This window comes from Filicampus tigris, chromosome 16 (genome assembly GCF_054856515.1).
Source record: "Filicampus tigris isolate MCC_2025a chromosome 16, RoL_Ftig_1.0, whole genome shotgun sequence".
NCBI lineage: Eukaryota > Metazoa > Chordata > Actinopteri > Syngnathiformes > Syngnathidae > Filicampus > Filicampus tigris.
Genome location: NC_141232.1, coordinates 13,794,000 through 13,809,917, shown reverse-complemented (window position 1 = coordinate 13,809,917; position 15,918 = coordinate 13,794,000). Strand labels below are relative to the sequence as shown.

The window sequence follows — 15,918 nt, the reverse complement described above, 5'->3', positions numbered from 1 at the left end:
CACTGACTGTTTCTAGGGACTATCTTCCCTCAGTTGGCAGCCATGTTGTTAGTGGAAGCAGTCCATGTCAGCTAGCGACGATAAATATTGAATGTAATTCACAATTCACAAGTTCCTTTCTATTAAAAAAAAAAAGTGAATATTTAGTTTGAGATTTTCACAAATAATTCCCATAGCATTTTGGCTTGCACATGGTGTTTATGAAGGAATCATTGAAAAAAAAAAAAAAAATGTTCCCACTGAACGGGTCCTTGGACCCAAGCAGTTTGAGATCCCCTATTCTACTACTACTACTATTAGCTGGTCATGTCATGAAGGGAAAAAAACTCGGTGTAGAGGGTGGTTATGTAATTTAACCCCGCTGTTGTGGAGGTACAGAACAGTTTGCTTATAGACACATGATCACAAAAGTTTGACATGGTTGTTTAATTCCACACATGGGCAGGCCCTCCAGAGATCGGAATATTTGCTCTTGGTACGACCCAAAACATGCGGTTTATGCTCCTTTAGTCTTATATGATCATAGACTTTTTTTTTGAAAAATTCTTGGCACATGCCTTGGTAAACTACTTCATCCCCCTCGACCCTGACCTGGAACAAAGTGCAAAAATTCCCACGGACGTGCACCAAAATCTCGCATGAGCAAGTCCTCCCAGAAGAGTCTTGAACTTTTGGAGCGCATCTCTGTTTGTTCATAATAGTTCCTTTCGCTGTACTGCAAGTGTCCCGATATTTTTGTCCATATACGTTAGTGCCTTGGGCCTTGCACACAGGCTGGGGAGTCCTCTGAAGTGTTTCATCCATACACGCTCCGAGATTAGTCTTGTTGTGTACAAGTGGACTCCCTGGAATTCCTTAAGTCTTCATCTTAAGGTTAATCCCCCAGCGACTTAAAATAGCATTTTAGTGAAGCGTGTACGACGGCCAACTGATCACTTCAAAGATTTGAATGGCCACCTGGCTAACGTGCAGACTGAATACAGAGGACAGTCAGCACAATAAACGTAAGAGTCTTACCGGTCGTGTGTGATACAAAGTGGAGGGACACATTAAATATGACACCCTGGGACTGACAATAGCGTAAATAAGTGTATTTACACAACTCACAACGTTAGGGATATTCAGTATTAGTGTGAAATTTCAGTATGAACCTGAAATTAATAATAGCTTTTAACTTGTCAGTTTGTGATGCTGCCTGCATCAACATGGCAACAGCAAACACTTATTTTAGCAGATACACACAACATGAAATGGTAGACAAGCCACACGTATTGTACCAATACTCGATGTATTTTTGAACCTGTTATCATGGACTCAGGTACACAGAAATTATCCGATGATCTTCTCTAATACTCTTTGTCCTTGGCTTCTCCTTCACTGACTGTATGCTCAATGCTTTTTTTTTTCTTTTTTTTTAAGTCTAAGCCAAACTGCAGTCTTGAGTGTTGCATTATTCACAGAAACCTTTGGAGATTTAAAAGACAAGCACAAGATCAAACCACTGTTTGATCTCCCGGTGTGCTTGCGCGAGGTTTTGACACATTGCATGCAAATGGAAATCATCTCCGTACACTTTTTCCATAATTCATTGTTTAATGTCGGAGTCCTTTCGATGAGCTCACCCCGTGTAAACCGACTGCGCGTCTCGTCGTGGATCATGATCATCGTCCTCAATGCGGATTCTGATCTCCCGGGTCGGGGAGAGCAGGAGAGTTCTGACTTGTCGGGCTGTGGAGGTGTGGGAAGAAAGAAGGGATGTAGGGAATGGTGGCCATCAACAGCGGGCTGGTCTCGGGACTGTCGTCCAACGGCAGCGGGATGACCACCTCGTCCTGGTCCCACACGTGGAAGGCGTTGTGGGCAAACGGGTGTGGCGGGGGGTGACTGGCCAGGCCTTGCGGGTTGTTCTCCTGATCCTTGTCCTCGTTATCAGGTGGACCCAACATGCACTCTGAACATTAGAGATAATGAGTTCATATCAGCAAGTCTAAGATATGACGTCGGTATTATTGGACACAAGTCAATACAGGAATTCCTGGGTAGAGTTGGCAAAAGTACTCGCACTCTACGTAAATACAGAAAAGTACAGTAAGTAACTCATTCACTGCCAGATTTTCAGACCCTCTTTTACCCTAACGTTTGAAAAAAAAAAAATATATATATATATATATATATATATATATACATATACACATACACATACACACACACGTTTTGGGGATTGAATGGCTGGACTGCGAAGACAAATAAATATGGCAGTGAATGAGATAAAGAGGAAGTCAACCCCTAAATTTTCTTTACGAGACTATGTTCTATGCAGCCCCACTTCTCAAAACACAGCATTCTGATTAATATTGCGTTTGTGTCCAGCTGTTTTTGTACATCTCAGGGGGCGGCCATTTTGCCACTTGTTGTCGACTAAAAATGACATCACAGTTGCTCAAGATAATGACCCATCATGGCTCGGCTTCAGAAAACAGGTGACCCGTGATTGGTTGTTACCTGAGCTCTGAGCAAGTGCGATGTCATTTTCAGTCAACAAAGTGACAAAATGGCTCCCCCTGAGATTGGATTGTGCTGCTTTACTCATATTTCACAAACGCAATGTTAATCAGAATGCAATGTTTACACTCGGAAGGCACACAGAACATATTATTGCAAAGATTTTTGGGGGTTGACTACCGCTTTAAGTGTTAGTTAAAAAGTGCAGACTGTGAAACGTCCATACCAAAGTAAAATGGCTTTTTGTTTACTTTAGAACAGAATACCAGCTTTGATAACTTGGCACAATTTAGTCCTGACTTCAAAATTCTTAATTAACTTGAAATAAATTTAGACAAAAGGTCCTGTGGTCTAAATACTCAATGGTTCTTGTAAAGTTCCTTTTTTCTGGTAAGGTTCTTGCAGGTGAGTGTCAAGTGTTGGACTGCTAATTTCAGTACACCTTGTCATGTCTCCAGGACTTAAAACATGATTCCCCTCAAAGACTTTTGCTTTAATTTGTGCTATTGAGGATAATAGCGCACCTAGTCAGTCCTTACCTGTAGTTGTGTATTTCTTCTTTTTAATGACAAAAAAATACTTCTTAACACCTGATCAATACACTGTAATTCAAAGCACTTATCAAGCATCCAATCAGATTGCCCTATTGGGGCATATATGTAGATACGTACATACAGCATAGATATGAGATGCAAGTGGAAACTGCCATAATCAAAGTATTTGGGTCCTCAAGTTTTATTAATTCATTGGCATTTTTCTTCAGAAGCGCACACAGAATATTTCCATTGCATTTCCTGCAATTGTGTCTTAATCCATGAAAATGTTATGTTTTAAAGCAAGTCATCTGCAGGTGCACAGGGAATAAGCCTTGAATATTCAAAAACAAAACTGTCAGTGTAGGAGTGTTTATGTCTGTGGCATAAATAGTTGACTCATATTTGTAGCATTTTTTTCTTTTTAAATTTCAGACCAATTGGGTGAAATTGTATAATTTCCCATAGCACACTTGATCACTGATATAGACGATAAATAGATATAGATAACATATATATTAACATGTTGAAAAATTGATTGTCACTTATTTCACAGGGGTGCCTTGAACACTTTCAACTTTTTTTTTTTTTTAAATTCATGCCATTCGCTGGTGTCGAGTGGACTCCTCGCACCTCCAAAATCATCGCTTTTCAGGAGCTTGTTCAACCATTAACATTACATTGTCAAAGAGCGCTAGCCATTCTTAACACTTTATATTGGTCAGAAATGTAAAAATAACACCAACATCTGTGGACTGACTATTAATACAGATTTGTGAAAAATATGAAATTGACCAAATTGCCATATTGGAACTTTCGGCCATGCACCAGTGAATTATGTTTATAGTGGTTTGAAGTTGTCGGCATTCACATGATAACATACCTGCGATATCAATGGCCAGATCCTTAATGAGATGTCCAATAATGGCGTATGCCACCCCAACCACCACCAGGGCCGCCATGAGCAGGTAGAGCACCGCCTTGGGCAGGGGGATCAGCTCCTTCACCACAGGCTTGTACTGCTTGTACAGCGGCTCCTCGAAGGAATACAGATAGGCATGGCCATCGTCCGTAGAGTTCCACACTGTGAAATTATATCCGCTCATGATTGTGGAAAAATGTTTCTGTTCTTATCGCCTTGTCACTCAAACGCGGATACAAGCCATGATCCTTCCACATGAAGTCCCACAGAAAATGTCACGTTACTGTTCAGGAAGTGGATCTGCAAGGACAAAAGAGCTGTTATAATCTGGTTGGATGAAATAAAAAAGTGAATTTGGTCCAAAACGCGCCTATCTGTTGGAGCTGCAGGTCCATGCATGTCCGCTGAGGAGCTGCAGGTAGATGCTGCTCAGCCAGCAGAGGCACTCAGTGATCAGCTCTGTCGTCATGTCATCAACACGCCTCCGCTCACCACCACGGGCTTATGTTGCCCTTAATTCCCTCAAGTTAGCCAGAAGCTGCTGGCTTTGGTTGCGAGTGCTGCTTTTTAAACACTGTTTGTAATGAACCAATCGCATTAAAAGTCATGTTTGAATTGGAGTCTGGGCACAGCTGCCTTTTACAGTGCCACTGATCAAACTTCAAGTTGAGCTATTCGAGTAAGGCTTTTTCGGACATTGTTTTTCTTTCTAGCAGAGGCTTGAGGGTTTTGTCAACACTGACTGCTATTTTGAACGGTTCATCATTCTTTTCCACTTTGTCAAAGGCCCCAGTTCAAGCAGAAGAAAAACAGACCCAAAGCATGATGCTGCCATAAAAAAACAAAATCATTCTTTGTAGGATACTGCTATCCCTATTCATATACCTTCCTTTTAAAGCGGGAAATCGACCCAAACATATTTTTTCCGAGAATATGTTCTATGCAGGCCCGCTAGATGAAACAAGGCATTCTGATAAATATTGTGTTAGTGGAATATGAGTTAAGCAGCAAAATCCACCCATTTTTAGCCATTTTAGGGGGCGGCCATTTTGTCACTGATGTTGATTGAAAATGACATCACAGTTGCTCAGGGCTCAGGTAACGACCAATATTTAAGTATGTGCCAAAGGATCTTGATAGGGTTGCGGTCAGCGGACGATGGTGGCCACACACTTTATGTGTATAATTTTCTAATTATGCAATTTTTTTTTTTTAATGTCTTAAACAGCTTGAGAAGTGTAGTCACCTTTTGGGACCTAAAACAGACCTGGTATTTTTGATAATGAACCTAATTTATCTCACATTGAATGAAATAGTCACACTCGATAAAATAAAAATCACAAGTTCAGGCTTAATTGGAGGATTTCCTCCCTATTCCATACAGTATACTTACTGTAAGTAGCCTAGAGATGGGCAATTATGAGTCCCATTGAGCTCTGATGGTGACTGAGCTGTTATCACAAGTAGCTTCTAAATCCTTGATGATTAATTCTGTCGTCCAAGTATCTGAGTCGTAGGCTGCCACATCAGAGCGGATGAGAGAAAATTAGCGAGGAGGCAGGAGATGACAGCTCTCTTTATTTCCCCACACTTGACTTGGTTTCATGTAGCAAGGCACCCATCACGTCAGCCACCATCATCATCCACGGCTGAAAGGACACAGAACACACAGGCCATTTGCGCCGCAATTAGTCACAGTGACTCACATCTACACATGCCCAATAGATGAAAAGCCATTGGTCCAAAGGGGTGGAAAAAATTGGAAAGTAATTTCCTTATGTAAGAGCTATGCGGCACATGCACAGCCAGGGATTTGCCGCTCTTTAATTCCCTCCACTTGAAAGTGGCAGACAGACATGCAATAAAGCTGAAGGGAGTGGTGGTCTTTATCTGCTAGCCTACCCCCGCAACCCTCACGCCCTCATGCATTCATGAGCTGCTAATCACTGGAAATATGCTCAGGGGTTCACCTCTACACTACTAAGTTGCTTCAGTACTCATCTTAAAAGCCAAGACAGTTGATGGGATACAATACAAGACTTGTTCGGCTGTTTGAAAAATAGATCATGCCATTTGACATTTCATTAATAGGTCGTATTTCGATATTATTTTTGCACTGCACGATAATACATTCTCTACCGGTGACACCCACCCATGTCATTTTTGTGAATATTATTCGCTAGAAATATTGTAACTTCATACATCAATCTATGCCAGTGCCATGACTGGTAGCACAATCATGCCCCCCGTTGCCATTCAAGAGAATGATAGCTTTGTGTACAACTAAACAGGCCTATATTTCACACAGAGTGAGTAAATCGTTTCATATACAATGATATATACAGTGGTACCAATCCATCCATCCATCCATTATCCGTACCGCTTATCCTCACAAGGGTCGCGGGGCGTGCTGGAGCCTATCCCAGCTGTCTTTGGGCAGTAGGCGGGGGACACCCTGAACTGGTTGCCAGCCAATCGCAGGGCACACAGAGACAAACATCCGCACTCACAATCACACCTAGGGGCAATTTAGAGTATCCAATCAACTTAGTGGTACCAATCATACATGTTTAATTTCTTCATTGACCACACAAATAACTCACAATACTCGTATTAAATCATCTGTATCCATTGAGATGAATGTCGCAGTGTAAGAGAGTGATTTTGAGTTTTATGGGATCCACTAAAAGTTTTGTGCAACAGTGACCTAAATCCAAACATCCATCAAATCTATCACTAATTCATAATAAAGATGATAAATGACATACAGCCCACTTGCACTAATACATAGACGCAAAGGCATCCAAGCTAAAAAAAAAAAAAAAGTGCTGAATTCAATCATGGACTGTCCCCTACATGATAACCAAACATTGATTTAGGCCAGTATTCATCTGAAAGATGGACACAGGTGAACATAACTGTTGGCACCACTGTGTAAAAGAAAGAACACACAGTACTCCCAGAAATAACTTTAATCTGAAAAAAGGTAATGGTACCACCAGGAAAGATTGAAAGGTCAGAAAAGCTCTTTGAGTACCTTAAGATGCAAGTGAAATCCATTTACTATTTGAGTTCATGTGAATTCAGAGGCCAGCAGGTGTGGTTTTTCCTTCAGTCGCCTTTTGTGCCCACGGGGCCCTCGTGGGGGACAGGATGATCTGAACGTGATCATCCCAGAGGATAATGCTGTCGTGTGTGACCTCATGGCAGCAAAAAGCAGCACAGGTGCACTTATGTAACTGCCATCTGCATCATAGGGAGCATCTTCCACATTTGCCATGCGCTCTCCTGGTTTTGAGTTAGCCACCATTTAACAGCCCTGGTAAACTATCCCTCTCTGTTGAACTTTCATCAAAATCTTTTGACATATGTACGTTTAAGAGTCTTGAATAAGCACATTTACTTTGTATAATGCATACAGCTGTAAATAAAGTACTGTATATTAAATTCAATATATTTAGTCAGGATAAAACTATAATCGATTAAATTATTTGCATTGTCTTCCACCACGTTTTACTATATTTTGTAGTGACTAAAAAAAAAAAAAAAAGCATTTTCCAAAAATTCTTCATCTTGCAATATTATCGTCCATCCATTTTTTTTATAGCGGTTGTCGTGTTTAGAGTCTTGGATAAGTTGGAGTCTATTGTAGCTGACTTGAAGCGAGGCAGACTACGCCCTGGACTGGTCAGCGAACAAACTCACACCTATGAACAATTTAGAATCTTCAGTTAATATAAAGAGGCATGTTTTTAGAATGTGTGAGGAAGCCGGAGTACCTAGAGAAAACTTTCACTGCAAACTCATTCTCTCTCAAACTCAAGACATTTGACAAATATGAACTATTAAATACTTTTTATTGAAAGTCGCTGCTCTTGCATACTTGACCTTTAGCAAACCATGCAGTCATAATCGTTCCAGGAAAAGAACCAGTAAAGTGCTGCAGCCTCATAAATCATTTCTGGGAGAACCGTTCATCACAGTTCTACTTCAGAAATTGAGATTTGTAGAGCTGAATGATCTCTTATCAGTAACCTATAGCGCAGCTAATCTTGACATCAAAACCTCCTAATTCCGCTGAAACCAAAGATGAAAACAAGCTTGTCACTCAAATTACAAAAGTATCTCTGTTTATAGTCCACACGGTCATATTACAGAACGGATGTGTACAGTAAGTTATCATTTCAGAGAGCACACTCCAGTTGGTTGACAGCAGCAAGAAGAATGTGCGTCTATTTGTCCACAGTGAAGGACTGCAGCCCGGTGATGGCTCTGCCCAGGATCAATGCATGGATGTCATGCGTACCTGAGGGTGGGGAGATCCTGGTAAGAACATGACTAACGCATGGATAGTTTACAGGACATTTTACCTTAACATCACGCATACGTCTGCGCGGATGTATACTGCCGCCTATTGTTTATAGCATAATATTACACACCTTCATATGTGTTGACGGCCTCCAAGTTCATGACATGGCGGATGACGTGGTACTCGTCTGCGATGCCGTTTCCTCCCAGCATGTCTCTGGCCTGACGAGCAATGTCCAGGGCTTTACCGCAGCTGTTCCTCTTCAGCATGGAGATCATCTCGGGGGCAGCCCTGGTCACAAACCAACATGCTTGCCCTGGACGCTCGAAAGCAACGTCACTTTGTTTCAAACAGACTCTGAGCACTTCTTGGACAGGAAGGCGTCATTTGGGATTTAGAGGGTCCGAATAAGTCACTCAATTTGATATGCTGACTTTAGCTGAACAAGAGCTGCATCAAATATTGTACCAAAGATACAGGTGATAACACCTTTATGCCTGTCCTCGGTTGTTCTTACTTTTTCTCATCGATGAGTCTTCCCAGCTGCAGACAGGACTGCAGGCCAATGGTGATCTCCGTCAACATGTCAGCCATCTTTTTCTGCATGAGCTGATTCCGTGCGAGCGGCACTCCAAACTGGATCCTGGTTTAGGGAACGAGAACGCAGTGCTGGTGTGTCACCTCGACTCGCAAAGAAAGCGAGAAGATTAGAAATGGCTCTTCTGACCTGTCTAGTGTGTACTGACGAGCTGCATGGAAACAGAACTCTGCGGCCCCCAGAGCTCCCCATGCGATGCCGTAACGAGCGTTGTTCAAGCAGCCAAATGGACCCTGGCACATTAATGACAAATATTTGCATCGGTTTTACTCCTCAACTCATATTCCACAAACACAATATCAATCAGAATACCGTGTTCCAGCTAGTGGGGCTATATAAGACATATTACTGTAAAGAACATTTTGGGGTTAACTTCTACTTGAAATAGGTGTTCTGAAAGCCACTTTTAACATATCATGTAGTTATATTTAAAAATCTGACGTGTTTTCAGAGGCCACCTTTGAACATGTTCTTTATTATTTCTTTCCCTCCACTGAAGCGGGTCATGACTTTCTGACAATGGGAAAATGTGGGCCCCAAGTGGCAACAATTGAGAACCGCTGTCTTAGTGCAACAGTATACAAGAAAGGTTCCTCCACTCACCCCAAGGCCAGACACATTGGGAAGCAGGTTCTCCTCGGGAACCTCCACCTCCTCCATGACGATCATGCCAGTGGCGGACGCTCTCAGGGAGAACTTGCCCTCAATCTTGGGAGTGGACAAGCCTTTCATGCCTCGCTCCAGGATGAAGCCGCGAATCTTGCCGTCATCACATTTTGCCCACACTACCGCAATGTCCGCCACGGGGGAGTTGGTGATCCTGTAGATGGGCGCAGCTTAGAATTACACTAATGCGCATTGACTTCCATCAACTCCTTGGAAAGGTAGAATTTTTGAAAACATATCTTGTATCGACCCTGACATTGAGTTGGCAGTATCATGTGATAATGTGTAATTTATGCTATATCATAATCATACATGAAATGTTAGCAGTGAATTCCATACACTAATTCAAGTGTAAAGACTGCCACAGTGTGGATATTTGGTAACATTACACCCTTCCACGACGGCAGCGTTGACTTTTCATGAGTTAATTTAAAGAGGCAGAGAAACGTACAGCAAATAGATCAGAAATGATAACTACAGATGGTAAAAATACTCAAACTGGACGTTGTGCAAAAAAGTAAAAGGACTGATTCAACTTCTTTAAAAGTTAAACAGTATCGTACAGGCTCTAAAATGTACATAACTACAAATAGAAAATACAAATGTAAGTTTTATTGTCAATTATGTATAAGATCAGTTATGACTTAACTTCGAACTTGGCTCAGGCCTTAATGCTTGGAGCTCCTGCCGTGATTCCTTGTGCAATGATTTTCAAAAGTAAACAGTCAAAAGTCAAGTCGCACGTCCTAATATTGGTATCCCAAAGTCAAGTTAAGTGACTCGAGTACCCCCCTCGGCTAATTACGTCTTTTTTATGTCGTGTCATCTGTTGACGTTTAAAAAGGTAACAAGCCTATTTTGACGAAGGAGTAAAAAGCACAGACTTGCTTTCAAATGTAGAGAGAAAAAATAGTCATCAGAAAAAGAAATACTCAAGTAAAGCACAGAAAATATACTTAAGTATAGTGATGTCAACTATTTCAACAGAAATACACCCACCGGCCCCAACATACACTTGCAAAATCTGTCACAGCAGTTGCAGTAGTGTCTGATTGACACTGTCGGAGAAATATAACAACATCTTTGTTATTGGAATTAATCTTCAGTTTTTGTCTCTGTGATAAGGAGAGGAATTTCCAATATTTTGGAGTCAACCCGTTTTGTAACGACAGACAGGAGGCAGAAGGAAATACAGCAAAACACAAACAATTTAGGTTGTAAAATGTGTTACGTGTCTGAAAGAAAATCTTGACTATTACAATTTCAAACCTGAAAAAATGCAACATTCAAATCTAAGCATTTAAAGCATTCATAGGAAAGAACCCTGAATCCCACACGGTTAGCACTTACCACGTCTTGGAGCCAGTGAGGGAGTAGGTGCGGCTGGACGGGTTAAACTTCGCTCTGGTCTCCATGCTGCTTGGGTCGCTGCCGTGGTTTGGCTCTGTCAGGCCAAAGCAACCGAGGATCTCTCCACGAGCTAACCATGGAAACAAGCAGCATTTTTTTTCAATGTGTAGCAGTTTCTAACTTGCCAGATAATAATTCGATGAGCAAATTGCTTGAAAGCAATCATCAGTAATTCTTCATACAGCAGCTGATTGTTGCTATTGCTCTACTTATTCTTACCCAGCCTGGGCAGGTACTTTTGCTTCTGCTCCTCGGTGCCATAGGCATTGATGGGATGCATGACCAGTGACGACTGCACGCTCATGACTGAACGGTAGCCGCTGTCCACGCTTTCGACTTCTCTGGCGATCAGACCGTAGGCCACGTAGCTTGTCCCCGCACAGCCGTAACCTTTACATCAAAGACAGGATAGGAAACATGCCGATTTAACTGAGGTAATCAAATCGGATTGAGTTCATGTCAGGCAACATTTTCTGTTTTGAAAACGGCCGTCCAACAAACAAGTTCCAAATAAAATGCTTCACTGAGCAAGTGTGTTGGTCTCTCATATTCACATCCACAAAAGGAGATTATGTATGCACACTCACCTTTAATGGTTGGACCAAGGACACCCATCTCCCCCATCTCGGACACTATTTCTCTGTGGAACACTAAGAGAAAATAGGTTGTGTGCGTTTTGCACTGCAAAGGGTTTATTTTTCACTGTACATTGGCGTGTTGATGTATGCCAATTTTATATTTGACTGAGTCCAAAATTCCAGTTACACTAAATAAATTAGAACCTATCAACGGACTGTCTTACTTTTATTCAACTGACTCTACCAGGTCTACTTGTGGAGAAAATTGTTCCTATCAAATCATTAAAAAAATGACAAACAGCGATCAGTCTTATTAAAATAAAGACATGTCGATTTGGCTGTGACTGTGACAGTATATCGTTGAGATAAAATAGCACTCAAGGACCACGTGTGTCTTACCTTCATTTCTGTTTGCTAAAATGATGCGTGGCATCAGTTTGTCTTGGCAGTAGGTTCTAAAAGAGTCTCTGATCAGGACCTCCTCCTCTGTCAGCAGGCCCTCCAGGTCCAGGGCGTCACACCAGTTGAACTGGACTTTAGCTGTCAGCGTTTAAAAACAGCACCACAAAGGAATCAACCTTCAATTGTTAAAATATATTGTCCAAGCTACAAAAAAAATGATCCAAAAAGGGTTCCACATACTTGCTTTGGTCTTCTCAATCTTCTCTGCATCTGAAAAAAAAAATCCACAACAAAAATGTGATTATTATGGTGGTTGCAAAAAAAAAAAAAAAAAAAGCTATATAGCTATATATATTTGTTGATGGATGGATAGATGGATGGATGGATGGATATATTTTATTTCTTCACATATACGGGTACACAGATGCATTGTTCAAATCAGTCCTTCTCTATAGTATGAAAGGATACTTAAAACACTTATTTGATGTATGTTATACAAAAGTATTTGGACAATGACAATTAAGGTCTTTCACAACAATGTGACATTTACCATTTAGGCATTATTGCCATTTCATGCAAATGTCGTCAGTTTTCAGAGTTTTAAAAGTAGTTTGCACAGTTGGCATACGTTTTTAACCATACTTTAATACTGGAGGCTATTGCCATCATAACTTTTTGGAGTCTGAGTATTTTCCTTGTAGCATGGGCCTTGACTTTGTGTGTACAAATGTTACTGTTACATAAACTACATTCTTTCTCTGTTCTAGTCTTACTCTTGTGTTTTACACTGAACACATAAAAATGTCAATTCAGAAATTTCTGACATCCGACGGTAAGATGATCTGAGTGTGGCTCAATTAAATCTAAGTTAGTTAAGACTAGAATCAAACGTCAGACAATAATAGTGTTGCCCGCAGGGGTGCACTAAAAGACTAAAGAAATGATATATCTAGTATACTATTTAAATAATATAATATAGTATGTGTGCTGCGATTGCTTGGTGAACTGTGTATGGTGTTTAGTGAACACTGTTTACTGTTTCGATGACTGACTTACCCCACCTAACAGGTGCTGCAGTCCCCTGACCTCGAGCGAACGGCAGGAGGGCACATCGATGAGGTTGAGCCAAAAGGCGACACACGTTCCTCAGTGCCATGTTAGATTCGATACTGTCGAGGAAGTGGGAACAGTTAGTCTATAATTTGAAAAAGGCAAAATACATTAAAAGTGCAGTAAAGTAAAGGTAGTGCCACATGGAACGTGTGTTTACACCCCTTTTAGCAGTGTCGATCAGGGCAAAGTGTAATACATGAGTATTTACAAGAGTGGTGCGGCCCGATGCCATTAAAATCACATTATTAATTGGAATGTCCAATGAGAAACAAGCTCGACAAACAACCTCGGCTAACTCAGCTAGCTGTTATGTACTGCTTTTAGCTAACAACGCTAGCTTGTACTTTGGTACAAAAGTACAGTCAACAAAAGAGCCGAATACTGTTTGCATAAGAGCCGAATACTGTTTGCATGCTCAGTTGTTTAAAAGATAACTAAAATATCCAGTAACCTCTGCTTTAGGTTAATTTACCTGTCTTCAGAAGAAAAACGTTTGTCCTGAATCCACTTTTCGGTCTTGGTTTGACACAGTAGCCAGTGACGTAATCTCATAAGAGACGTCACCTTATGTAGTCGTGGCTAAACTTGTTTATTGCAAGTTGTTCTTTCCAAAATAAACTCGCTGCTTTGGTTTAGTAATTCCTCTTTAATACATGACTGACTTATAATAATAAATAGAAGTGTTTTTTTTTAATATCCCTTCTTTGAGCTTTGACCTCGTCAATGGTGTTTATCCTCATTGGTCCATTCGCGGGGGCGTGATACCAAAGGATTGTCACTTGCCAGAAAAAAAGTGTACAGTACCACAAATAAGTAAACTAACTAACTAACTAACTAACTAACTAGATAGATAGATAGATAGATAGATAGATAGATAGATAGATAGATAGATAGATAGATAGATAGATAGATAGATAGATAGAGTGATAAAATTGTTGTAGACACACTGATTTGTACAGTGATAAAGTCAACAATGTATTGTATATATGTGAGTAACCTACATACAGCTTCTTTTGTTTTGAAAGTGCATGGTGTCATTGTACAAAATAATGGCCACTTGATATTTTGAGTTAGTATTGTGTTGAAAGAGTTAAAGTCTGTCCTGCAAATAATTCTATCAAATTTAAAAGATTACATGTAGCATCAAGTGGTTAGCATGTCTGCATCACAAATCTGAGGATAGGGTTTCGAATCGGGGTTTAGGACTTCTCTATGGAGTTTCTCCCAGTGCTTGTATAGTATATGGGTTTTCTGCAGGTACACATTCCAAAAACAAGCATATCAGGTGAATTGAACACTGATACTTGTCCATAGGTGTGAACGTAAGTGTAAATGGTTGCCAATACGTGCCTTTCTATTCTGGCGACCAGTCCAAGGTATTCGCCCTCTCTCACCCAAAGTCAGCTGACATAGGGTCGAGCTTACTGTGACCCAACCCAAAGAGGACTAGCGGTATGGAAAATGGATGGATGGCTAATTTTCTTTGTAAATATATTTTTTATTAACATGTTACAGCAAATACTATACATGTAAACAAATTAAAATATTTGTGAGCAGAAGCCTCTGTCAAAAGGATGTCATACGTTTTAAAAAGCAACCAAAAGCAAGAAGACAACACTGCTATTTCTACTGAAAATTGCAATTGTATAATTAGTTTCTTTATGCTATTATGCACTTGTATCAAAATTGTGCTCTACTGAATAATGATTTCCTCCCCAAATCTAGAAGCCGTGGAACCTCTAGAGTCGCCATCAAAGAATTAACTTTTTTTTCATTCACAGTAGCGATGCCATCTTTGCCATGTCAGGTGCTATGAAATTCAAGGAAGTGTTATATTCTACAATGGCTAACATTTTTAAACAGTTATGTGAATACTGCATTAAAAATTAAGACTTGAAATTCGATTGTTTTCAAGGTGTTATAATGGTGATAGTTCAACACAGTTTTTCATTCCTAGTTTAATTTATTTCACTCTGCTGCAGTGCTCACAATAGTGATTGGAGCACATAGCGGTCTAGCGGTAAGCACAGCTACAGTGCAGTTCTGAGGTTTAGGATTTAAATCATATCTCACTAACCCTTATCCTTTGGGCAACATGGGGACAGACTGTGAGTGTGAAATGTTTGTTTGTCAATGTGCCCTGCAATTGTCTGACTCTCATCCAAGTCAACTGTGATAGGCTCCATCTCACCTGTGACTTTAATGAGGACGAGCGCTATTTTTGCATACTATATAGGGCTTGCTATGATGAGATGAATTAGGCAGCATTAGAGGCCTCGATTTATTGCAACTGAGATAGGAATTCTAGTTTATTCTACCTTAAACTCCATAACTAATCATAGCCTCATTAAAGTACCTGTAAAGTAAAAAAAAAACATGTTTTCAAAATTTGACACACCACAGAGAAGAATGTTAACAAGCCGGCCGAATTTGAATGATTAAAACACATTACTAAGTACATAAAGGCTTCTAAAAAAAATAAACTACGTAAAGGCTTCAAAGGCTTCAACATCATGAAAAGGAAAGCCATTGTCTCCACTCTCAAAACCCGTGGGTAACGTGCTTATGCCTACTGCAAAAATATCCACTTAGCATCTTTGGCTGGAATATTTGCCACCGTATCATAATGGGGGTTTCCACTGCGTGATGAGAGATGCAAAGGAAAATAGCCAAATAGGCTGAAAATCTGAAATAGTGGTAAACAATGTTAAAGCTATAGCTCCATAAAAATGACTACTAGGAGTACACAGTTCTCAGCCTTTGAAGCTTTTCAGCTATTATCTTAAATGTGTATGTGTCATCTTCCACACCGCTTATCCTGTACAGGGTCATCGGGAGGTGCTGGAGCCTATCCCAACTGACAATGGGTGAAAGGCAGACTATAC

General features: G+C 40.5%; 2 protein-coding genes across 4 annotated transcripts; both read right to left on the bottom strand.

Moving 5' to 3' along the window:
* Positions 1 to 373: 373 nt before the first annotated feature.
* Positions 374 to 5,590, bottom strand: LOC147134860 (uncharacterized). Of its 3 annotated transcripts, none has more exons than XM_086055876.1 (3): positions 5,351 to 5,590; positions 3,919 to 4,257; positions 374 to 1,951 (listed from the first exon to the last, which is right to left on the bottom strand). In XM_086055876.1, the coding sequence occupies exons 2-3, from the start codon at positions 4,139 to 4,141 to the stop codon at positions 1,671 to 1,673; spliced, it is 504 nt and encodes a 167-aa protein (XP_085912002.1). In that variant the 5' UTR covers positions 4,142 to 4,257; positions 5,351 to 5,590; the 3' UTR covers positions 374 to 1,670. The 3 variants fall into 3 exon arrangements, with proteins under 3 accessions (XP_085912002.1, XP_085912001.1, XP_085912000.1); XM_086055875.1 differs by lacking the exon at positions 5,351 to 5,590 and adding an exon at positions 4,328 to 4,496 and having other exon boundaries at positions 375 to 1,951; XM_086055874.1 differs by lacking the exon at positions 5,351 to 5,590 and having other exon boundaries at positions 375 to 1,951; positions 3,919 to 4,496.
* Positions 5,591 to 7,797: 2,207 nt separating this feature from the next.
* On the bottom strand, positions 7,798 to 13,680 carry gcdhb (glutaryl-CoA dehydrogenase b). The gene is made up of 12 exons (XM_086056628.1): positions 13,506 to 13,680; positions 12,977 to 13,089; positions 12,161 to 12,190; positions 11,918 to 12,058; positions 11,528 to 11,590; positions 11,160 to 11,330; positions 10,881 to 11,010; positions 9,468 to 9,684; positions 8,994 to 9,097; positions 8,784 to 8,909; positions 8,397 to 8,557; positions 7,798 to 8,263 (listed from the first exon to the last, which is right to left on the bottom strand). Exons 1-12 carry the CDS (start codon positions 13,583 to 13,585, stop codon positions 8,190 to 8,192), a joined length of 1,410 nt encoding a protein of 469 aa, XP_085912754.1. The 5' UTR covers positions 13,586 to 13,680; the 3' UTR covers positions 7,798 to 8,189.
* Between the last annotated feature and the right edge of the window lie 2,238 nt (positions 13,681 to 15,918).